Here is a 25833-nt window from a genome sequence, read left to right as displayed (position 1 = left end):
GCCTGGCTTCTTAAATGAGTACTGAGGCATTTTGTTTCTTCTGTTTTGAAACTGTTGTGAGTGGAATTTCTTTCCTAATTTCCTTTTTTAATAATTCATTATTTGGGGGATTAGAGAGAGGGCTCAGTGGCTAAGAACACTGGCTGTTCTTCCAAATGGCCTGGGTTCAATTCCAGCACGTACATGGCTGCTCACAGCTGCCTATAATTCCAGTTCCAGGGCATGTGACACCCTCACACAGACATACATGCAGACAAACACCAATACACATAAAATAAGAAATATAAATAAATAAATCATAAAACCTTTTTAAAAGTTCATTATTGGTATATTTAGAAAAAAAGGTGTTATTTTTATGATTTTGGGTCTTTTGAGACAGGGTCTCATGTAGCTCAGACTAACCTCAAGCATTATGTAACTGAAGATGGTACAACCCCCAAGTGTTGTCCAACACACTTGACCTGCTTTTTTTTTTTTTTTTTTTTTTTTTTTTTTACTTTATCTGCATTTATTTTATGTTGAATTTATCCCCATGCCATGAGTTTTTGTTTCTTCAGTTTCTGGGATATCTTTTTCTTCTGTGCAGCCTCCTCTTCTGGCTTTGGAACGATCTGTTCCTTCTCAGTGAGGATCATCTCACTGTGGCAGGGGGAGCTCACGTATGGATTAATCCAGCCATGAGCTCTGTAGGTTCGTCGGCGCATCTTAGGTGCCTTGTTCACCTGAATGTGTTCAATGACTAGAGAATCTACATCTAAACCATTAAGGTCACCATTACCCTCTGCATTTTTAAGCATGTGCAGCAAAAATTCAGCCCTTTTTTTTGGCCACCGTCCCTGTGTCCAGCCCCACTGTTTGGCCTGGGCGCACCTACCGACTCCACCATTATACTGCTGGAATGGCACACATTGCTTCTTTAAAGTGACATCCTTCAGATACTTGGTGGCTTTGCGGATATGCATACCCTTGATGGCCTGGGCAGTTCTAAAAGTGAACCCAAAGGTTTGAACCTCTTGATTTGTATGATTTTGTGAAACCAAATAGCGAACCATCTTCACAGGTCACCTCTGGCTGCTTACAGGAAGAGAGAGTGACCTGCATTTTTTAAAGAAATAGCTTAATTCTGCATTTGTCTATGCAGCAGAAAAAACCAAAGGAGTAAGAAAAATGCTTTTGAAGTTGATAGTGCTGTGACTTGCCTTCTCAAATAAACCTGATTATTATCAGGTCACAAGTAGATATGAGACAGATATGCAAGAAATTGTGTTCTGAACATTGGAGAGTCTAGAAAAAACAAAGCCATCCTTTCTTTATAAGAATTAATGCCTACTATGTGTTAAGGATTTCCATTTTGTCAGATTGTATGTACTTTCTCATTTAATCTTGGCATCTGTTCTGTGAAGCAGATGTCTGTCTATCTACATGAGCTGAGGCTTCAGAAGGCTCCCCGAGGTAACCTGCATGACTTCTCTGTCTAGCCTCTGCTCTGCAGCTACATATTGTATACTTCTCCTCTGCAGACTGACTCTTACTGTTTTGTTGCTGTGAAGAGACTCCATGATCACAGCAACTCTTATAAAAGAAAGCATTTAATTAGGGCGTACTTACAGTCTTAGAAGTTTAGTGCATTATTGTCTTGGTGGGGAACATGGTGATACATAGGCAGACATGATGATATAGAGTAGCTGAGAGTTCTACATTGGGATCCTCAGACAGCAGGTAGGTTGTGGGGAGGAGAGAGGCACCCACCATTGGGCCTGGCTTGAGTTTCAAAATTCCTCCCCAAGTGGCACACTTCCACCAACAAGGCCACACTTCTTCTGACCTCCCTAGCACCAGGCATGCACATGGTGCATAGACTTAAATGCGGGCAGAACTCCAGTACAAATAAAATAAAATTTTAGGGAAAAAAATAAAATTTCATTTTATTTATAAATTCTTATTTTTTATTTAGTATCTCCTAAACTATAAACTAAGACCTTTGCTAACTAGGATTCTTCTATGTATTTCCCAATGGTTTTTTTCTTTTGTCAAAATTTTTCTTTACATACCAGTTGGTACTGTACATGTACATATGTACTAAATGAAGACAAAACTTCCTATTTGAGACTAACTCATCTTTCAGAAGCAACTGAATATTGTATCACAAGCTGCACTGTTGTGTCTACTGTTTATGGAGCTCCTAGATGACCCATTGTCAGTAGAGGGTGTGGATGTGCGGGTCAGAGTGAGGAACCATCTTAGTGGTTGACTTAGGGAATCTCAGGGAAAGAACACTCAGTTATTTTTCCTTTAGCATTCCTTACTTTATTCCTGGCCCCATAAAATTCTAGCTTGTTTTTGTTTAATTTGTTATCATTATTACTGCTGCTGCTGCTTTTCGTGTCTAACCTCAATGTTTTAAGTATGTAATTGAGAGGATCACTATATTTGTTGGTTCAATTCTCTGTGTGCTGCTTCCCGTCTCTATACCTCAGGTACCTTACTGCCCCTGTCCTAAACTTAGCATGCTTTTTTGCAGTTTCTTGCATATTTTTTGTCCATGTTCCCTACATTTGTTTCTCAAACTTATATTCACCAAGCTCTGGCATAATGTTTGTTTATTATACATAATTGTTCAACATATATTTCTATTGTCAACTAGCCACCTTTCTTTCTATACAGATTCATTAGGCAAGCTCTCTTAGAAGTGTGAACCTGGTTAAAAACAGTTCCGACTCTTTACCTGTGGGCAATCTAACAGTATTTTTAACTCTCCAGTAACTAGAGTGACCCACTCCACTGATACTGGAGGCTAAGTTTTTTAAGTACACTTTATCACTAATTTGGCCTACAAAGGTAGATGTTATTTTTGTAGTAGGCAACTAAACTGAGGGTCAGAAACCTTAAATGATGTTCCCAGGATCCCACAGTTACTATGTAGTTGAACTATAACTTGAACTGCCATTTGCCTTCCTTCAGATCTGTGGTATTCTTGTTGGACTGTAGTGTTTCCACGTGAAGTCCAACATAGAATCGTAATATGGAGCTCCTATAACTTTTTTTAAATCTTTGGAGCAGTTTTGTCTACTTTTAGGATTTTTAAAAATCTCTATGTATGTATGTATGTATGCATCTCTATGTATGTGTGTATGTATGTGTGTGTATGTGTGTATGTATATATGTATGTGTATATGTATGTATGTAAACTATACACATATAATCTACAGACTCAAAATTCTCTCTTAAAGTACATGCTTTATTGGATTTTTGGTGTTCTCGGGATGTTTCGCCATCCAGACAGTTTGATAACCCTGAAAAGAAGGCCATGCCCATTAGCAAGGGATTCCCATCACCTTTTCCAGTGTTGCCTGCAGCCACTCACCTACTCTCTGCCTATTTGAACTCAGCTAGTAAGCCTAGTTCATGTTATTGGAATTTACATTATGTGGCTCATTTTACTTAGTATACTGTTTCAGTCAGTATCCATCTGTGTTGTGGCATGCATTAAAATAATTCATTTCTCTTGTTGTCTAGTAATGCTGTTTCTTCTGGGCGTGCTCCTTGTTGTTCTCCAAGCTTTTGTTTGTGCTCTCCTCCTAGCTGTGAGGTCGTGGCTCCTGAAGACTTCAGTCTATGTTCTGTAATAACTCGTGTTGATGGTATTTGCATTGCTAGTTGTTGTGTATGCGTGCTCCTTGGAGAAATGTCTGTTCAGTCTCTTGCCTGTATTTGTTCAGGTTCTGTCTTTTATTGTTGAATTATAACAATAAAAGTTTTTTGTATATCCTAGCACTGTACTTTTTTGAAAGGTTGGAGGGGGTTTAATCAGGGGCAACAGAGCTGAAAATAGTTTTATCCTATATAAGGTTATACCATAGTTGGAAATTTTCTTATAGCTAACAGGGTATTTTAGTTTCATTGTATAAATATGGGTTTCATAACTCATGACAACTGTGATTGTAGAACTGATCTATAGGTAATATTGAAAATTAGAGTATAATATTGCAAACAACATACAGACTCAGTACTGCCTCTCACACACCACAGAACAAAGTTTTAAAAATTCTTACTTCGATAGATTATAACTTTAGATAATCTTTAAATCCCACTATTTCACAGGTTGTGAACAAACTATTTTGAGAAACACTCCTAAGTCTCAAAATGTGCTTTTCTGAGGGTCACTAACGATCAACACAGATCGTAACTTTGGGACTGTAGAGTGGAGGAAGCCCTGAGAAAGTGCGTGCTGTTGGGATGGGCGTGGCCACCAAGGACTGCAGGAAAAGTGGCAGAGCATCAGCATGCCGCACAAGGCTTAGTGACATGGCAAAGCCATTGTACAAGGTCTGAGTGTGGCTGTTGATAGTTTGTACAGAAAATGCCCACCTTAGTTTTCTCTCTGAGTATTGACCAAGACTGCTCCTACAAGACTAGCTAAGCCTAGCTACTTGATCCAGCTTTATCCCATAAACCCTCCTCGCTATTGATCTATATGTAATAATCCGACCTCTTTCTTCAGCTGTATGCAATAACCCCACTCCTATTATATATACATTGACAGTATATAATAATCATGCTAAGCCCTCTGGTGTGCTGAGGTTTCTCAGTCCACGAGCCCGGTCCACATGAACCCAGTTTTTCTGTACAGTGCCCCAGTCAGCCATCACTGAAGTCCATGCAAAGCACACAGCTGGTAACCATGAAGGAGGTTAAGAAGCATCCTAGGTTTGAACTGTTCCTTCTGATACATGCGCAGTGAAAGAATATGGTTAGTGACTTGATGATGATTCCAACTGCAGACATAGACTAGGAATGGATTTGACCCTGCTGTTCTACTTTTGTTGTTGTTGTTTGGGGGGTTATGTTTGTTTTTGAGACAGAGTTTCTCTGTACCCCTGACTGTCCTGGAGCTTGCTTTGTAGACCAGGCTGCCCTTGAACTCAGAAATCTGCCTGTCTCTTCCTACTGAGTGCCAGGATTAAAGGCATGCACTGTCTGGCCTATTCTAGTATAAAATAAAGGCCAACGTCTTTTTTTATTAAGTCATAACAAGGCAAAAATTACAGGGTAAGACTTAACAAAACTACTAACAAAATGAAAAGAAGTAAAGAGGAATTAGGTGCAGGACACTTATAAATCAGTGAGCCCATGGAGGGACTGGGAGCAAGGTACAGAAATAGTGGCATAAGCTTTCTGAACCCTAAGCTTGAGAGGCACATCGCCATTAGCACCACACCGTGTCTTCATCCTCGCCTTGCTCGGCCTCTTCCTCATCCTTGAACCACGACAGCTCTTTGCTCTTCTTCTGTCTTCATCGCCATCCTTTCCAGCTCCACGTTCATCTTGTCTTCACAGAGGTACCGCTCTGCTCTCTTCTGATGGTTTTGTTCTTCATCTCAGTAGAGATGAGGATGGCACGTCTTGTTTGTTTCTCTACATGAGTTTTCATTTCTTCTAGGCTTTCCAGTGGAGAATCTACTTTTTTGTTTTGTCTGGACCAGCTCAGTCTAAATGGTCTAAAGGTTATTGCTTTCAACTTTCCAGACTTGGAAGAAGATTGTCTTCTTAAAATTGGAGCACTCTGGCTCTTCACAAGGTTTCCCGATATACAGTGGCATTTAGAGGGCACACTGTGTAAGCCATAGGAGCAGGAAGAGGAAGAGCCTGTGTAGCATAACTATACAGTTTTACATAATAATCTCACTAAAAGTCAGGCTCGATCTTACAGAGATTGGTACTTCTCTGCTATGGATTTTTTTCACAACTGCTTTTCCTTGGTTCACATTTGTCTCTATAGACAGGTATTTAAAAGGCTGTCCTTCCTGTTTGACCAGCCTGGGCATAGCTCATAAACATACTCACTAAAGGTCAAAGCTCTCATGAGCAAAGAAGAAACCTCTAGTTGAGCATACTTCTAGAAGATTGCCACCTCGAAAGTGTTGGGATTCCAGTAACATACACAGGAATTCACAAGTGAGCATCTGTCTTATCGGTAGTATTGTTTTGATCACCTTAGATAAGGGGAGAGAGAGAAAAGAGATTGTGTTTCTAACTCTCCTACTTAAAGGCTCTCTGTGGACAAACTTCAGGAAGTTGACAACATAGACAACTGTTTAGTCTTCATCTCTTCACAAAGTGGCCCTAAGGATCTGGTTTTGTTGATAGAGCCTCAAGCAATTAGTTAACCTGTTCTGCTGTGATTTTCACTTATCATTCTAGCTGGAAAACAAACCTACCTCCAATTATAGCTTAATATTTTCTAAGCATTAATTTTTCAGAAGATAGCTAAATAAAATCTGTAGGAATTATGTATCCTTCAAAATATTATTTTTGTTGTTCATGTGTGTGCATGTGCATGTGTTTACACATGTATGTATATGCAGTTGACTGTATCAGTGTATGACTATGAAAGTCAGAGGAAGATATATCTTGTGCAGCTTCTCTCCTGCCTTGAGAAAGGGTCTCTTCATTGAACCTGGAACTCACTGTATTTTGGCTCCTGTGATCTTCTTGTGTACAATACCACCGCCACCCTGGCTGGTGCTAACATTCCATGGCTTTTTAGATGGTGCTAGGGATCCAGACTCAGGCCCCCACTCCACTCCCCACTCCTGAACACAGAGTACTTTCATCTACAGAGCATCTCCTCAGCTCTTAAGTTGTTTTTTTTTTTTTTTTTAGAAAAAAATTTAATTAATTTCTATTGATTGGTTCACCCTCATTTATTGAAGATCTTGTGATAGGCACTTTTCCAGGTGATGTTGGGGATGACTAATGAAATATTCAAAATTTTCCTGGCTTTAATAACTGTACAAATGGATCCAACAATGCTGGGTATAAGAATAAATTAACAAGGGCACAGTGTAAGTGCAGTAAAGAGAAATAAGTCAAGGTGTGGGTGTAGAGGGTGGCAGAAAGGGGAAAGAGGCTATTTTAAAAGATGCTGGAAAGGCGCACTCGAGCAGAAATGGGAAAGAAGTGCTTGAAGACGGCAGTGCTGGCTCCTCCGTACCCCAGGCTCAGGCCTGGCTCAACAGAGGTTTCCATCTAAAGGAGGTCATTCATCAGTGAACTTCAGAATGGTTGAAAACAACAGAGTTCTGTCTTCAAATGAAACCTTATTCAGAAGTTCAGCAGATCTGGTTGACTGTGCAGGAGTGGTGGGGGTGGGGAGGGGAGGTCCAGACCTCAGAGTCCTTTCTGCCATCTCTCCCTTTCTTTATCCTCCTAGCACCTATTCCCAAGAAACTCAGAGCAGATTAATAGTTGCTAACCTAGACCATTTTATAGATGAGTGAACTGAGATGTTAAATATTAGATAGCCCTGGAGTCACTCAACTGTTTAGAAGGTGAGTAGCCCTTAATGAAAATGCTTGAGACCCAAACTCTCAAAGTGCTTTTAGATTTCAGAGTTTTTCAGATTTGTTATATTTGTAGAAACTGATTAAACATCCCGAATCCAAAATCTAAAGTGCTTGTCATCCTGAAACTTTCTGAGCATCATGGAACTCAGAAGGTTTGGATATCAGAGGCTGATATGACTATTTGAATATCCACTGTGTGCCAGGTACTGTGCTTAGGAGTGCTCTGTAGAGGTGGCAAGACACAAAGACTCAATTCTCACCTTAAGTGTTTCCTAGCCTTGCCTATGGTACATGTCTGATCTCAGCTACTCAAGAAGTTCAAGTGCTGCTTGGGAAACTTAGTAGGACCAGGTCTCAAAAAGAAAGGGCTTATAATATAACTCAATGGTAAATTGTCTGTTTATTTAGTGCAATGAAGCCTTTTGTTCAATTCCTCCTAAGGGTGTGGTGGCATCTAAAGCCAAGTTTAATGGCATACACCTGTAATCCCAGCACTTGGGAAAGGAGGATCACAAGTTTGATGCCAACCTGGGCTGCATAACAAGACCTTGCCCCTCTCCTCAATTGTTTTTCTATAGTGGGAGACAAGGAAAGGGGCAAAATAAGCAGTTACGATGTAGGGTAGAATGGTGTGCTAGCTCTTACTCACATGGAAACTTGTTGAAAGGAGGAATATCTCTTAAAGAATACATTAAAATTACTCTACTTCAGAGTACTGTAGTCACTTGAATGAGGGGATTCCTCAGGAAGCAGCAGTATCAAGGCACTGCCCAGCACACATAGGTCCTATCCTGATAGAGGAAGACCAAACATAGTTTGTATCTTGAGAGAGTTACTTCAGTGGTCTTGTGCTGTCAAGAACAAGCATCAAGTTGTCCCCCTTCACATGATTGTTTCTAGTGTACCTAAGTGGTGAGATCCCAAACAGTGGACACCCCCCCCCCCCAGAGAACTACTTTTCTGTTTTCAAGAGCTTCAGGAATATTTTGAAACCTTGTCTTGAAGCTCTCTGGTTGGCTTTTTTGAGAGAGAGAGAGAGAGAGAGAGAGAGAGAGAGAGAGTGTACTCAGAAATCAGAGCTTTGATTGGCTAGAGTTGATTTGAATTTACTGTGATATTTTCTGTTTGCTTACTAACTGCTAGGAACTTTGTAAAATTATGTGTAGGTATATATGCCTACCTGTGGTTATGTGCCGGTGTGTGCAAGTGCCCTTGGAAGCCAGTGGCTTTGGATCCCCAGAGCTGATGTTACAGAGAGTTGTGGGCTGCATGGTGTGGGTACTAGGAGCCAAACTCCAGTTCTCCAGAAGAGCAGCAAGTCTATTAACCATCGAAGAACTTTTTTTAATGTAGCCTGTTTGCTAAACTAAGAAACTACTTTCAAACATCAGTTACAAGGCCATCACAAACTTTTTAAGTTTATTGAGGGATAGCTGAATCCTGGAGTCATAGTGAAGTCAAAGGGTTAGGATAATCATATTCTAATTTTTTCTGCTTGCTTTTTATAGTTGCCTGCTGATCCTAACACCTTTCATTTATTTGATTATTGTGATAGCCTTCTAGTTGTTCGTAGAGTCAAAGGGCCTATTATCCTTGAAAAGGGAATCAAAATAGACTTTTATTTGCTGCAAAATGAACACCCATTTCTCTAGAATTTGTTGATTTAAATTAACATGCACAAGCATACACACATGAAGTCTTAGGAAACAATTTGTAGCAGTATTCCTTTTGTTTCACCAAATGAAATTGCTTTGGCTGAAATCACTACTAGTAGAATCTGGACCCAAAAGCTAATATACTGCAGTTGTTGTTCCAGGTATTGAGGCTTTTAGGAGACGAAAGGCATATAATTGTGTCTCAACAGAGGACACACTGCTAACCATCCCTGTGTCTGAATGGGGCCATCATTTTAACTGTGAATCTGAAACGTGCTTGACATGCCATGGGCCTCAGACAGACATTTTTCTTAGACTTCTTGAAGTACCAGTGACTTTTTCTGTTTTGGTTTTGAACCCAGGAGACAGATCAGCAGGAAGTCACCTGTCATTCCTGTGCTGTGCTGGGATGGCTGTTGGCCTGGCTGCCTTGTTTGTTGCTCTGCATCGTCTCATACATTGGGTTAAATGCTCTTATTTTCAAATCATTAGTTTCAGTGCTACTGAAAATGTAGTATGACATGGATGTCATATTAAAATGCAGATTCTGCCTTCTCAACGTGCCACTTAAGTGATGGAGTCACAATTGTCATTGTTACCCTTACAACCCCATAAAGTCAGGCCACAACATCAAAACTTCCTATGACAACATGAGACCCTCTTTAAGAAGAGGATGTGAGTTTTCAGGCACTATGTAGACATTTTCTACACACTAGTCAAAACTAGAATTTACTTTCTATTTCTTCTTTCTTCCTCCCCACCATTTTTTAAACTAAAGACTTCCATTATGTTGTCGTCATCGTCGTCGTAGTTTTCAATGCTAAAACTCAAACCCAAAGAGTCACACATGCTAGGCAAGCATTCTACCACTAATTTTCATACTTTTCTTTTGAGCTAGGCATTCACTCTGTTGCCCAAGTTGGCCTTGAACTCCTGCTTCAGCCTCCCGAGTACCATGAGTTACAGACCCGAGTCACCAGACTCAGTTACAGACTTCCTTGGCAGCCTCCATTTGCTTACCCAAGTCATACTTTAGTAATTTTACTTAGAAAGAAGTTTTGGAAAAGCTAATGTCTGAATCTCTAGAGCTAAGTCTTTAACTTTAAAAGTCACATGTCATAAATACATGACACATTTCAAATTTATATATTGCTTGTACAAATCAGATTGCAGACCCAGTAATAGTTGTCTTTTGTTTAAAAAATATTGCTTAGGAAAATAACTTCACCTTTTAATAATGGCCCTTGTCTTTTTCTGGCTTTAGAACACCAGTAAAGAGCCTTTTTGCAGTGGTCCTGTCTGAGCTGTGGAAGGGACAGTCTTGTGTGAAGGCATGTTTTGGGACTCTGAGATGAGTGAGAGCAGTAATAGAAGGTGCAGGTGGGGGCCGGGATGACCTCCGTGTTTGCCAGTGCCTGCGTCAGCAGCACCTCTGTGCTGAGGGTACATGGAGTTGGCAGAGTCCTGGCCACACGAGTCACTGCACTCTCCTTTCTAACAGCAGCGTTTTCTGAGTGTTGGCCTGGGTTCTCACTACCATTATCTTCTGTCAGAAGCAGGGTGTTATCTTTTTTTAAAAGACATAAGTTCATAAACAAACTACATGAGGCAGTGGTTTTCAACCTTCCTAATGCTGCAACCCTTAATACAGTTCCTCATGTCATGGTGACCCCCACACCATGAAATTACTGTTGTTGCTACTTCATAACTATAATGAACCATAATGTAAATATCTGATATGTTGTCCCTGTAGGTTGAGAACCCATAGGTTGAGGCACTTGTATGAGTGATTGTTACATTTTTTTAAAAAAATTAAATAAACTTTGGTATTGTGAAGTATAATAAGAAATTTAGAAAGTTCTGGTGTTCAGCAAAGATGTGATAATTTGTAATATAATTTGGCTGGGCTGATCTCAGGTATTTTCAGAAAATACAATCTGAATTTGAATGGGCTGGAGGGAGTTGAAAAGCTACAGGGATCTGAGTTCTAGAAAAGAAGATAAAATCCTTATTAAAATATGCTAGAGAAGACTATCTCAGGAACGTTTCAAGTTGCAAGAATTTTACTTTAATGGAAACTATCAAATAATATGATTGAGATCCTCCTATTTCTCTGTTTTAAGGAAAAGCATTGTTTGTGAGTCCTCCATTTGGACATATCTTTATATGTATATCTCAGTACTCCATGTTTAAATAAGTTTCTTAATGTTGGCATTAAGAATCCGCAAACTGTATATGCCCCAGTACAGGGGAACGCCAGGGCCAAAAAAATGGGAATGGGTGGATAGGGAAGTGGGGGGGAGGGTATGGGGGACTTTTCGGATAGCATTGGAAATGTAATTGAGGAAAATATGTAATAAAAAAAAATAAAGAAAAAAGAAAAAAAAAGAATAGCTTGAGCCAGGTACAGTGGTACATGCCTTTAATTCCAGCTTAGGAGGCAAAGACCTCTTGTGAGTTCAAGGCCAGCCTAGTCTAGATAGCAAGTTTCAGCACGGCCAAGCCTGAGGCTATGGTGTTAGAGCACTGTGAAGTGAGTGTGTAGTCTAGAGTTTTCAGTTAAGAGTCTGAGCCACACAGAGTGGCGTGTGCTCACAACACTAGTACTCAGGAAGTTGAGGAAGGAGAATCTCAAGTTTAAGGCCGGCCCTAAGTATGTATGTGTGTATATATATATATACATATATATATATATATATATATATATATATATATATATATATATATACTTTCATCCTGTGTAAAATAAAGGGAGGAGTAGTAATGTGTTATTGGGTTTAGAGTACACAGAAGAACTTGAAGATGAAAACTGGGACTCTAGGAACCAATACCAAAAAAGCAGCTCAGTGACAATAGGGGCACAAGTAACAGTGCACAGTCCTCACTGGATCAGTTAGCTCACATACAGAGCTGGAAGATGGTGACCTTCGACAGTCAGACACTAGGAGGTAACCTCACCTCTTCTAAACAAGAGCTCAATAGCTTGACACTTGGCCTGTACCCAAAGAGACATTGCCCGTAGCCAAGTACAGAAACACTAAGCTTTAAAATGAAAAGCCGGGGCTAGGGAGATAGTAAAGTGGTAAAGAGCACTTGTTATTGCAGAGGACCTGGGTTTAGTTCCCAGCACCCACCATTTACACTTCAAATGTTTTCCCCTTTCCAGGTTTCCCTTTCAGAGTCCCCCTATTCTATCCCCCCTTCCCCTGCCTCTCTGAGGGTGCTCACCCACCTACCCACTCCCGCCCTCCCATACTGGCATTCCCCTACACTGGGGCATGGAACACCCTCAGTTCCAAGTGCTTCTCCTCCCACTGATGTCCAGCAAGGCCATCCTCTGCCACATATGCAACCAGTGCCATGGGTCCCTCCATGTGTATTTTTGGGTTGGTGGTCCAGTCCCAGGAAGCTCTAGGGTGTCTGGTCTGTTAATACTGTTGCTCCCTCCATGGGGCTGCAAACCCCCTAGGCTCTCCAGTCCCTTCTCCAACCCCTCTATTGAGGACACCCCCCGTCCCCCTCAGCTCAGTCTAATGGTTGGCTGCAAGCTTCTGCGTCTGTATTTGTCAGGCTCTGGCAGAGCCTTTCAGGAGACAGCCATATCAGGCTTCCATCAGCAAGCACTTCCCTCTATCATAATGTCTGGGTTTGGTGGCTGTATATGGGGTAGATCCCTAGGTGGGGCAGTCTCTGGATGGCCTTTCCTTCAGTCTCTGCTCCACACTTTGTCTCCATATTTCCTCCTGTGAATATTTTGTTCACCCTTCTAAAAAGCACTGAAGCATCCACATTTTGGTCTTCCTTCTTCTTAGGCTTCATATGGTCTGTGAATTGAATCTTGGGTATTCTGAACTTTTGGGCTAATATCCACTTATCAGTGAGTACATACCGTGTTTGTTCCTTTGTGACTGAGTCACCTCACAATCAGGATGATATTCTCAAGTTCCACCCATTTGCCTGCGAATTTCATGAAGTCGTTCTTAATAGCTGACTAGTACTCCATTGTGTAAATGTACCACATTTTCTGTATCCATTCCTCTGTTTAGGGCCATCTGGGTTGCTTCCAGCTTCTGGTTATTATAAATATGGCTGCTATAAACATAGTGGAGCATGTGTCCTTATTACATGGCTCACAACCATTTGTAACTCCATACTTCTAGAGGATCCAACACCTTCTGACTTCCCCAGGCATGCACATGGTTGCATGCATGCATGCATGCATACATACATACATACATACATACATACATACATACATACATGGCAAAGTACTCATGCACCTAATAAAATGAAATAAACCTTTAAAAAAATGCCCAACCTGACCTCAAGCCTGGGACTTCCAAGGGGTCTTTTCTTTTTTCTTTTGAAGATTTGTTTGTTTGTTTACTTTATGTATATGAGTTCTCTGTCTTCATGCACACTAGAAGAAGGTATAAGATTCCATTACAAATGGCTGTCAGTCTCCATGTAGTTTCTGGGATTTGGACTCAGAACCTCTGGAAGATCATCTGGTGCTCTTAACTGAGCCATCTCTCTAGCTCAAGGAGTCTCTTCTTAAAAAAAAAAAAAAAACGAAACTATTATACCGTAGATGCCTCTCACTCCAGGGACCAACCACCATACTCCCTTAGAGCTTGACTGCTAGATGTAAATAGGAATTTGGAGGAATTTTTATTTTGAAAGGAACAATTAATTTAGTAAACAACAATATCTTCCTCCCACCCCCAAATTAAAACAGATATTGTAGCACAGTGGTGGAATATCTGCCTTACTGCACAAGGGCCCTAGGTTCAGTGCCCAGCACCACCAACCATTACAAAAGAATAAAACTAATATCTAGGAAAAGACGTTTAAGTAGTACAAAGTAACCCAGGGGGAAATTCAAATTTTGGAACCTAGAATTTCAGCATGGAAATAAGAAGATTAAAGTTATAATATAGGAGGTAGATTTTAGACTAAATGCTAATTTAAATCTGGAAAGCTTACTCTGACAGGTGGCAGCCTGATGGTGTGTGTCAAGGCCTTACCCTTGTAGGCTCAACTCTTGTGGCCCCATCCTTGTCCAATTGCTGTGTGATGGCTGCCAGGGCACAGTGCCTGTAACTGCATCTCTTCCCGTGCCAGTCAGGATTTGGAAGAAGCTAAGCCATTGGATTCTTTATCAGAGCTTAGATCCCATGCGGTAATCTGCACAGGGACTTTGATGGCTCAGGTGCTGTGACTGCTTACAGTGGACCCTGAGAGCCTCTTGTCCTTACTGGTGCTTGCTGCTCTCCCCCGCCAGCCCCCCATTTGACATTCTGTGACAGTCTCAGTATCATTGTTTAGGTCAGCAGCAATGGGATGGCTTTCCTGGGACATTTTATTGTTTAGGCGCTTTGGAAATGTGTTTGAGTGGTGACAACTGAACTCCACTTTGGATTTTCTTGGTCCATCAGGTGCCAATAGCATGCATTTTCTAGACGGCTGGCTATAGCTTGGGGCCTAGATTGCAGCAAGAGAATAGACATTTCTTTCTGCAGAAGGTTTCTATGGGGCTCAAACTTGTGATCTTAGCCTCATTATGACACTTTTGAAACCATCAGACCTAATAGGCATGTTATATGTATTTCATCTGTAATCTTAAATTAAGTTTAATTTTTTAATTACCCAAGGCTTATTTCAAATATGCAATTAAAAATCACTTTGGGACATTTCTCACTTTTGTTTGACAGTGAAAGTCACAAAAGTAAAGCAGGCAGCCAAAGAACCGAAGTCACTTTTCATCTTCCCTGTGTTGTCTGTGACAGTGAAAGTCACAAAAGTGAAGCTGGCAGGAAAAGAGCGGAACTCACTTTACGGAGAGTGTGACGGTACCTTTTTCTTCAGTGAGGCTGTAGCAGGTCTGATGTCAGTCACTTTAGAGACCTTTAGACCTCAGTGCTCATTTACCGCTAAAATGTGCCCGCTCTGCTTCTGCATTATGAAGATCATCTGTCAACACTCTGAGATCCCCTTTCTTATTATGCGTGTGATGCTCTGCACTGTCAGGTTTTTTGCCAATTATAGTTAAGGTACAATGGTGTATTCACCAGATCAAAGCCTTACTTTGGTGGTAGAGGAATGATTTGTAAGTCTTTATTCATCTGAATTGTACAATAGAACACCTGAGGAATGCAAATAACCCCTCTGAGGAAAGGCTCTGCAGGAAAGGCTGCGAAATGGCAGGGTAAAACTAATGTTATTCTGAACAGAGGTTTTAACCAAAGTAATTATTTCTTATCTTGTTTCCTAACAGTTTTAGCTTTATTGGTTATATTGATCATACTTACAAGATAGACGTATGACATTTTTCATTATCCTAGCACATGGGTTTGTTCTATTTCACTGAAACTGTATTTACTGTGCTTTGTTAGATGATATATTTGACTCTAACATGTATTATAAAAGCCATTAATGATAACATTTTAATATAGAGATTTGAATAATGTCTATAAAGTAACTTAAAATTCCATGATGTTACTATAGGCAAAAACTTATTATATCCTTCATAATTTTTCTACAAGAAAACACCAAGTTTTAATCATAATTTAAGGCCATATACTTTATTCTAAACTAAATCTTAGGGCTTAGTATATTTTTTAGAATATAAATAAAAGGATATAAATATTATGATCAGAAGTCACTAATAAGGGGCTAGAGTGCTCAGCAGTTAAGAGCACTGACTGCTCTTCCAGAAGTCCTAAGTTCAATTCCCAGCAACCACATGGTGACTCACAACCATCTGTAATGGGATCTGATGCCCTCTGGTGGGTCTGAAGAGAGCAATGGTGTACTCATATACATTAAATAAATAAATAAATAAATAAATAAATAAATAAATCTTTTATTAAAAAAGAAGTCACTAATATATTAAATAGATGCTTACCTTTGCATGGAAACGTGTGCAAACGGCTAGGTGAATTTCTGTTTCTTTTTCTATCTTGAATCCTGTACAACTGATCAGTCTTTTAATTTGTTTAATGGTTTTTTTCAAGACAGGGTTTCTCTGTGTAGCCCTGGCTGTCCAGGAACTCACTCTTTAGACCAGGCTGGCCTCAACCACAGAGATCTACCTGCCTCTGCCTCCCAAGTATGCTGGGATCAAGGCATGTGCCACCATCATTGGGCTATATTCTTAATTTTCTAATAGCTATTTGAATTCTCGTTATTTTGTTTGACATTTGAGTTTTGATGAATTTCGTCTTTAATTTTTCCTTTTCTTTACTTTTAAAAGTAACTTGTAACATTGTTGATTTAACAGATTTCTCCTGCAGTATTTTGCCATAATGCCTATTAAACTTCAGTCAGATTACAAGAGTCTAGGGCCAGTGAGATGGCCCAGTAGGAAAAAGTGGGTATTGACAACCTGATGGCCTGAGTTCAGTTCCTGGAGCCTACATGGTGGAAGGAGAGTCCTGACTCCTTCATGTTGTCCTCTGACCTCCATGGCTTGTGGGTACAAGTCTGCGCACAAATAAAAACCAATGTAAAACACGCGTATTAATAGGATGCTGTTAGACCCCAGTTACTTATGTCACTATCCAGACCTGTAACAGACCAGGGTAAACCACGACCAGAGGGAACATGCTGTGACGATCTGAGAGGAAGGCGGGTGTTACCTGTTTACTGTCTGTATTGTTTCCCTAGGTTCCTTATAATATGTACTGTTATTATTTCCATTCCTACAAATGGGAAGCAGGCTTAGAAACAGGTACCTATCCAGCAATAAGAAACTATGAGCAGAGCCTTTTAATTATATTTCCTGCCTTTGTGTCACTTACATTCTAATGACTGCTTTCCAAGCCCTCCCCTTAGAAGAGGGGGAATATCTCAATAGCGCCTTTCTAGGCAGCATCTAGGATGTTTCTTAGTGGATTTGGCTTCCCATAACTTTTATGATTAAAGGAATTTATTTCCTCTGCATTTCTATTCATGATCCTATAATAATTTGGATTTATAAGAACAGCATGTACCCAATTGACTATATTTATAAATCTGGAAGAATTGCATTTTTGTTGCTGTTGCTGTTGCTAATGTGAGCAGAAGCTTCCCTTGAAACCAATGGCAACTGTTGGTTCTGTTCATTCAGGAAGGAGCTGGCCCCGTCAGTAGATATCTGGATGGGACAAATTATGTATGTTTCAGAGATGCTTCAGAAACTAGTTGGAATTTCTAATTGTGATTCCCGTGTAAGCAACCTTATGAGTTCTCTTTTCTAAAACTTATTTTGTAAAGGACATTAACATTATAAAATAATATTATTCAGCGGTCCAGGTTTTCATACTGAACAAATTCAATTTAACTTTTAAAAGTTGATAATATTTGTAATACAGTTCCTATAGGTAATATGCTAAACTAAAACTAGACTGTAATAGAAAATTCCAGCATGTACCTGAAGAAATTGCTGCCTGCTAATGCCTTGACCTTGGAAAGCTATACACAAAAAGATGGCATCATAAAACCGTGCAGTTCTTATGAATATGTATGTGCTACTTGATAATAATGAATGTGGTACAGTCATGCATGCACTACAAGATAATGTTGTGCCCTTTTTTGTCTACAGGTTGATAAAAATTAAAGAGTGGGTGGACAAGTATGACCCAGGCGCCTTGGTCATTCCTTTTAGTGGGGCCTTGGAACTCAAGTTGCAAGAATTGAGTGCTGAGGAGAGACAGAAGTATCTGGAAGCGAACATGACACAAAGGTTAATTAGCATTCATTTTCCCTACACTTTATTATCAACTATTTCCTTGCAGTAATTTAATTGCTTGCGCTGATAGAATAATAAATGACAGAGTAATTACCATTATAAAGAGGGAATCTTCTCCTTTCTTTACCATGAGACAGAGTGAAAAGATTTATTTTAAATTAAGTTTTTAACTGTCATCTGTCATCTCCGTACAGTGTTTTAATTATAACATAGGTATTAGTTATGTATATTTTTGAGGAGGGATGATCGCCAAAACTCTTTCGTCATGTTCAGTGGGGGAGGGGAGAGGGTGAATCACTTGCCATAATTTTTTTCTGAGTAACAATAATATATTGTTAGAAGATTGGGTTTCAATCAAATAATTTTGCTTTCACGGCTCAAGTTCTGGAAATAATTAATATCGGTTGAAAATAGTCATAGGCCCGGAAGATATAAATTCTCTTTTTTAGTAGTAAACAGTTGAAAATGCTTCAGGCTAATACAATTAAAACCGATTTTAGAAGGGGTCTTTTAAGAAATAGCCCCTGCTGCCTGACCTCTTCCAGTGTGCTGTGAAAGATGAATGGTCATTTACTAATATCTTCACCATTATCTGCTTGAGATGAATAATTTTAGTTCTAGATGGATCCCTGGCAGAGTCAACTTAAATGTTGAGTGAATTTGTTTCATTTTATTTCAGTGCTTTGCCAAAGATCATTAAGGCTGGATTTGCAGCACTCCAACTAGAATACTTTTTCACTGCAGGCCCAGATGAAGTGCGTGCGTGGACCATCAGGGTAAGATTCATACTTATTCATCAGCTCTACCCAGTTCCACACTATTGAATTCAGATTGATATCACTGACTTTGAAGTTTGTCATGGTGGCGGTTAGCTAGTCATTACAGATGAGGTTTTTGTCCAGGATAACTTTAATTATTTGTGATCTGCTGAACAGTGAAAGTGGAGCGGCATTGATTGAGGCAGGTAACAATTGATTCTGCCTATTACATAGTCTGAATTTCTTCATCCTGTAGAATCTGTCTGCCCTCCTCCTGTGGTCAGAGATAAGACGCACCAGTATTGTGCTTGCTTAATCTGTGTGACTGGGTTTGTCTGCAGTGAAATTGATGTTGCTTTTCATTTCGTATTCGCTAAGTTTGTTTGGGTTGCGGGTGATTCTTTCCTCCCTTGCTTTGCTCGGATTACATTTTCAGCAATAAAAGCAATATGACATCATTATGCTTTTCATAGACACACAGGCTCAAAAAGCTAAACTCGATGTGTAATAATTCATTCCTTTCTATTGAATTCATAGAAGTGATGTTTATTTTTTACTGTTACGTGTTCAACTTCTTCAAGACTGTGACATATTTTAAACATTAGTGTATACTGAATGTGATTAGGGAGAATAACTAATTTATTCCCAGAAGACAATAGACTGAAATACAATAGTTTGCTTTTGAATGTAAATATATTGTAGTAATATAGTAGTTCCTATTGAAAAATACTTTGAAATATATGTAGTCCTAAATTGTATATTACAGAATATAAAAAGGTCAGAACTTTTAGATTCAGTGTCTCGGGGAGTCTTGTAGAATGCTGTTTGAAATACATGCTTTGTGCTGAGCTCCGTGCTGTCCATCCTGACTTGTGTTTTCAGTGCTGCTGTTACATTTATTTTTATTTAGTATCAATAAAAGGAACAAGAAGGTGGTCAGCACAATTAGATATGCCTCATGAACCCGAGCGAGACTCACTTCCCTTTTATCTGCCCCCTTTGTAAGAAGTGTTTCATTGTCTTCTAACACCGGCCTTTCCTATAAATTTTAAAAATAGTGTCAAAGCAAATCTAAGTCAGTAAACAAATTGTCAGTGTTTATTGTTACTATATATTTTAAAGATGTATCTGAAAGTCTTAAAACTTCAAACTGAAGTGTGAAAAGCAGGGGAGAGCACTGCTAGGTTTGAAATGCGAAGCTGGTTTCTCTTAAGACTGATTGTTAGTGCCATGACTTAATGTGTAAGACACTCAGTCAGGTGAGCATCAGGGAGTAGCCACATTGACCCGATACATCTTTTATTGTAAAAACTGTGCTCGGTGCTGTCAGAGTCCTTATCACTTTAACATGCTTTATTAAGCAGCCTAGTGGTTACCATTTTTTCTCAGATTTCTTTCTGTGGTTGTGTGTGTCTGGTGTGTTCCTGTAATTTTACAGATGGGGTAATTACAAGACATTTCTCTTACTATCTTGACTTGAATTTCCTTCATGATTGTTAGAAACAAGCTGTATTATGCAAAATGTTTTTTTTAAATCTTACTGTTAATATTTCTTGATTATTTCAAAATTGCTTGCTGACTGGACTGTAGCTCATCTGATTTGCTAGAAATGTCCCTTTATATATCAATTTTTATATGTTTAGATGAGCTGAATTTTGGGGGGCTTTTTATCTTTTTTAAACCTTTGATAATTCAACTTGAAAGTTACTTTAAAAATCTTTATTTTTCTCCACTGTGAAGAATAGAAAATCGAAGTGAAACCCACACCAAACCAGACCACTGCATCTCAATCAATAAAACCGTAGATGACTGTTAGGAAAAACAAAGCTCTCGGCTGTGCTCCTTAACACCTGCTGATGTGCTCAGCCTGCTGCACACACAGGCAGTGTCCTCTGGTGAAAACGCACTAATCGTGTAGCAGACTTCCTAACTCCCATTAAACTTAAGTTTGAGTTGAGGCAACTGCAGATCAGAGAAAAGAAACTCAATGCTTACGATCAGTCATTCTAAATGCAATTAGTTTTCTCTGGTCCTTTTCAAAGAAAGGAACGAAGGCTCCTCAGGCTGCAGGAAAGATTCACACAGATTTCGAAAAGGGATTCATTATGGCTGAAGTAATGAAGTATGAAGACTTTAAAGACGAGGGTTCTGAAAACGCAGTCAAGGTAAGGAATGATATTTTGTTACTTGCAAATTTTATAATGTTAGCACTCACATGAAGATGCGCATGGTAGACTATAGCTGTCTTTAAACTGCACGCGGTCAGCTTGTAGGACCAACGTAGTGCACTGATGAGGAACTATCTGTGTTCATGTGCTCTCGTCTCAAGTCAGTTTTCAATAGCTGTGTGGAAGGGGTTTTTGTTTAGGGTTTGTTTTTTTTGTTGGTTTTTTTTTCTCTCTCTATCTGAAAATAAAAATAAACTTCTAAGTCACACAAAATACAAACAATTTTTTCACTAGTAGCTGATGAAAAGTCATAGTAACGCATTTGCATCTGTGAACTAGAAATCACAGTATAGGTGAGTCAGGTAAACAGAATGGTGCCTGATTAGACAGACCTGCGGGTGCTGAAACTTTATGGGTTCCTTTTTTTTTTTTAAAGATCTTTGGAAATTTGATTTGCTTTTTCAACACTAGAGGGCAGGTCCAAAATTGTGCTTTATTTTAGCTAATAACGGAATTTGACTTGCAGACTCTCACAGTGAAGCATTGTTAGATCTTACTACCAAATGATTTCATCTAAGTTCCACTGCAGAATTCAAACTTGTTAATATCCAGGAAGTAGGTAGTTCACCCCACTCAAAGTTGACCTTGTAGGAAGCTTCTTCAATTTAATTTAAAGACTGTCATAGAAAATGTTGAGAGATTCAAACAGAACTCATATCTTGACTATTTCCTAATTTGAAAGGAATGTGAAAGATATTTCAAGTTTGGTTTATTCTTACCACTATTATTAGAACAGTGGGACTTTGTTGGGACTGTTGAAACCTTAGAACCAGAAAGGAAAAAATGTCCATATAATTGGTTAGATATTGATTGAGAGCCATTATGACTCCCCCCACCCCCGCCAAAAAAAAGTTAGAGTGTGCAACTAAACAAATGCATTGATTTCACTGGTGTCATCTGTGTTGATATAGATAGGTATGCAGATACTGAAGGTGAACACCATCAGGAATGCTAACTAGCCTTGGAGAATATCTGATTTCTTTTGTCAACTTGTTATATCATGTTAGCGTATATCTTTTCATATAAAAAATTAAAATGAGGAAATTCTGTTTGTAGAATCCAGAGATGGAAGCTTCATACTTATATATGCTGAGTCAATACTTTATAAACCTTAGTTTATTTTGTTACAATAATCCTAAGAGAGGATGGATTGTAAATACTTTAACAATCCAGAAACTATAATATACAGTACAATAATGTTTCCTGCCTATAATAATATGTAAGGCTGAGTACTTTATATCATAAATTGGGAAAGATCAGCTTCTGGCTTTTTCTAGAGTACCACTAAATACCTCATACATTTTTAACTTCCAAAACTGATGTTTAAATTTTGAGCTCTGGATAAATGAAGAATTTATGAACTGCTTTATACTCCTTATCCAGCAGTGTTTACTTGTACATGATAAGGAGGTTTGAGGTTGCAAACAGGACCATGTGTACATGCGAGTGTGTGTGTGTGTGTGTGTGTGTGTGTGTGTGTGTTTATTTCTACCACCAGTGCAGCATAGCTAATTCAGTACAGTGCTATGAGCTATATACTGAATAGCTTTGGGCTTTGTAGTCTACAGGGATATCACACTATTAGCAATCATATCTGCTTAGGCAAAGCTGCCTTCTACAGATGGCTGCTTTCAAGTGCAAATGAACTGGTTAGACGTGTCTTGTTTAATACATACTCAAGATTCACAAATGGGTATTGATTTTTTTTCAACCAGTGTTTCTGATAGCAGTGGAAATGGATTAAATGGTCTCTAGAGAATTTAAAGAAACACTGTCACTATTAATAATAAACTTGAGTGTAATAAAGTATATAAACTTATACTAATATGTCATGTCAATGTGTATTTCATTTAACTTGTATGTATAGTTTTATAATAGTAGGCTTAGATCCTAGAGGTAAGTACCATATGGCTTTCAGTACATTACATCTTTACAAATATCATGTGACTCTTTATTTAGTATGTCTTTTAGAATGAGGGAGTACATTGTCTTTTTAAAGATAAACTTCCTATTAATAGCATGTTGCTATTAAGCAAAATCCTTAGTATCAAAAATATGCTTAGGAGGATTCTTCAGTCTGGTTTGTTGATTCACACTTCAGATGTATGATCTTCGTTAGTGTTTTTATTACTGATAAATATAATTTCACTTGACTTTGAACTTTCTTTCAATATTGTCAAAGGGAAGTAGTAATCTTAAATGTCTTGAGAATAAAGTTTTCATGTTCTCAAGAAAAACGCTTCTGAGAATTTGGGTACCCATTGTTGAATGGTTGGTGCCGGCGTCACAGGAGGCAGATAATCGTGTGCGTGGTAAGTGTGAGTGCTCAGGAGCCCAAAGTGTGTGCTATGCCATGGGTGAACCTGCTTTGTTTGTGTGGAATTTTCAAGAGCATATCTAGATCTGCACACTGGCAGGTGGAATCATTTCTTTGTTGACTGATTGACAAGTGGAAAAATGTCTGTCTGCAGTTCCAACCTGTAAGAGTCTGCATGGAAGCAACACTGTCTGAAAACTTCCAAGATAACATTCAGGGTACACAGATGTCAGTGCCCTTGTCAGGAGTAAATAGAGCTACAAGAAATGCAAACGCGTGCAGCACAGTTGAGCAGTTTTTCTTTTTCTTTCTTTTTTTTTTTAAGATTTATTTATTTATTATATGTAAGTACATTGTAGCTGTCTTCAGACACTCCAGAAGAGGGAGTCAGATCTCATTAAGGATGGTTGTGAGCCACCATGTGGTTGCTGGGATTTGAACTCTGGACCCTCAGAAGAGCAGTCAGGTGCTCTTACCCACTGAGCCATCTCACCAGCCCGAGCAGTTTTTCTTAGAGCAAACTGTCTTTAAGACATCACTAGGGTCACCAAAGAATTTCTTTAAGCAAACAAAGCGTGTGTGGCTTTTTCTGCCTCATTTGATCAGTCTCTTACAGTGACTTGCTAGGTGTTTGCAGATACCTTAGAAAGGTACCATGAGCAGCATGTAATGAAATTTAATGACATTGGTATGATTTACATCTGTGTGTCAACAGTTAGTGAGAATGCAGTATGATTGGTACACATATGTGGAAACCTAGTCCTGTCCAAACCAGAAGGATTTTGCTTATCTTTTTTTCTTTAGGACTTGTATGCCTTCCTACACATCTCTTCTTTTTCATTATGCCTTTAACATGACCCAGGAACTTTCCTTCCATTTATTTCTCCTGTTTCTCCTGAGAGTTTAGATATAAGTAATAAGCCATTTATTTCTCCTGCTTGTCCTGTGTATTTTGGATATAAGCAATAAGCCAGTTCCTCTCTTTTTCCTATGTATTTGGTTATAAATAATAAGCCATTTCCTGTTTTTCCTGTTTGCAGGCTGCTGGAAAATACAGACAACAAGGCAGGAATTATATTGTTGAAGATGGAGATATTATCTTCTTCAAATTTAATACACCTCAGCAACCAAAAAAGAAATAAATTCAGTTATTGCTAAGATCGACGTACAACTTCTAAAATGCATATATTGGGGCTTGGGGGGATGGGTGTTTTTTAAATTAAAGTTTCTGAAATCTAAAGAGACAAAGTTAGGAATGGGAATCTTCTACAAACAAATTATTTTTATTTGTTTTAAAATTGTAAAATACTATGTACCTTCAATGAAATGCAAGTTACTAAGCGTGAAGAGCTTTGCTTTCTCACGTGATTAAGACCCTACTGCACACTGTAGAGGCTTTTCAAGCCATATTACTCTCCTGATGCTTCATTAATCTCCATCATGTATGCCAGGCCTGACACGTTTGACAGTGAAGACAATGTGGCTTGCTCCTTTTTGAATCTAAAGATAATGCATGTTTTACAGTACTCCAGATGTCTACACTCAATAAAACATTTGACAAAACCAGCCTTGGTGTGTTTGGGGATGTCTGTATTGACTGACTGTGGTGTGTTGAATGCGATATGGCACCTGCTGGCTGCTGATTACAGAATTTTAAGGCGTGTGTGACGCAGGACCTGGCAGTGTGGGGCAGCTGCAGTTGTATCTTAGAAGTGAGTCTTTCATGGGAATTAGAAGAAGAATATGCCTGGGATTGTCTCAGAAAAGTTAATTAATTTGTAGATGGACATTTATTGAAAGATGACAGCAATGATACTGCAGAGGTTGAAGAACAGATGACTCTGGTCAGAAAAAAAACCATTTTGTCTCCAATGCCAGTGAATTCTGATTGTTGTTAGTTCTCTAACCAAGTGGAAGCCATTTTTTCTCACTTTTCTTTAAAATTATTAAATTGTAAAAACTGACCATTTCGTTTCTAAGGGGTTGCTTCTTTATTTCAATTCTGATTCGTATGCTGATTCTAATACTGAAAAATAATTCAACTTTGATCGTTTTTAAACTTCCTTTGCTGTTGAAATATTTGCAGCCAGTTGAAAATCGGGCATGTGTATGAGTCAGGAACCTGTAGACTCATAGCATGGCAGGTGAGCAAGTGCTGGCCACTCAGTGACCCCTGGGTCATCTGCCATGCCACTCCCCCCCAAGACAGAGATATCCTCAACTCCTTCCTTCCTGAGTAACCACCCTTTGCCTCCATGTTAACATTCTGGTGAGCCCTTCTGTGCCCCACAGTGCAATAGAACCATTTGCCATCTGTGAAGGTTCATGCCCGGACCAGCCATCACGCTTACTGTACTAGGGTGTCCTGTGCAACCCAAAAGGAGAGGAAAGGTATTTCTTACGGAGATCCAGCTGCCCAGAGGAAAGATTTTAAAGCAGACTCCATCACCTGGCATGGTAGTACAAGCCTGTAGTCCCAGCACTCAGAGTCTGAGGCAGGAGGATGGTGAAACTCAAGGCCCTCCTGAGCAACTAAGCGAGACCCTCTCTCAAAAAACAGAGTGAAGCCGGACATGGTAGCTCACCACCAGCACGTGGGAGGACGGTAGAAAACAGGGAGTCAGCCAAGACTGTGCAGTGATACTACAGGCAGCCTGGGCTAGAGAATTATAAATAAGCAATAGATAGGGGTACCATGGGGTAGTGGATAGGACTTGGAAGCATGTGGTGACTGCAGTGGAGCAGAGCCACATGTGCTGTTGGCCACACCTGCTCTGAGAAGCACTTACTGTGTCTGC

General features: G+C 39.3%; 1 protein-coding gene and 1 pseudogene across 1 annotated transcript in view; one reads left to right on the top strand and one right to left on the bottom strand.

Moving 5' to 3' along the window:
* Positions 1–24999, top strand: part of Ola1 (Obg-like ATPase 1) — a 121647-nt gene extending 96648 nt beyond the window's left edge. The window contains exons 8-11 of the mRNA NM_025942.2: positions 17586–17726; positions 18412–18508; positions 20533–20655; positions 24076–24999. Coding sequence (NP_080218.1) covers positions 17586–17726; positions 18412–18508; positions 20533–20655; positions 24076–24177 — 463 coding nt within the window. The 3' untranslated portion in view covers positions 24178–24999. The remainder of the gene's footprint in view (positions 1–17585; positions 17727–18411; positions 18509–20532; positions 20656–24075) is intronic.
* Gm13665 (predicted gene 13665) lies at positions 492–1087 on the bottom strand (annotated as a pseudogene).
* Positions 25000–25833: the final 834 nt, after the last annotated feature.

The sequence above is a fragment of the Mus musculus genome, chromosome 2, assembly GCF_000001635.26.
Source record: "Mus musculus strain C57BL/6J chromosome 2, GRCm38.p6 C57BL/6J".
NCBI classification, from domain to species: Eukaryota; Metazoa; Chordata; class Mammalia; order Rodentia; family Muridae; genus Mus; species Mus musculus.
The sequence above is the reverse complement of the archived record's forward strand: the minus strand, read 5'-3'. Positions and strand labels throughout refer to the sequence as shown.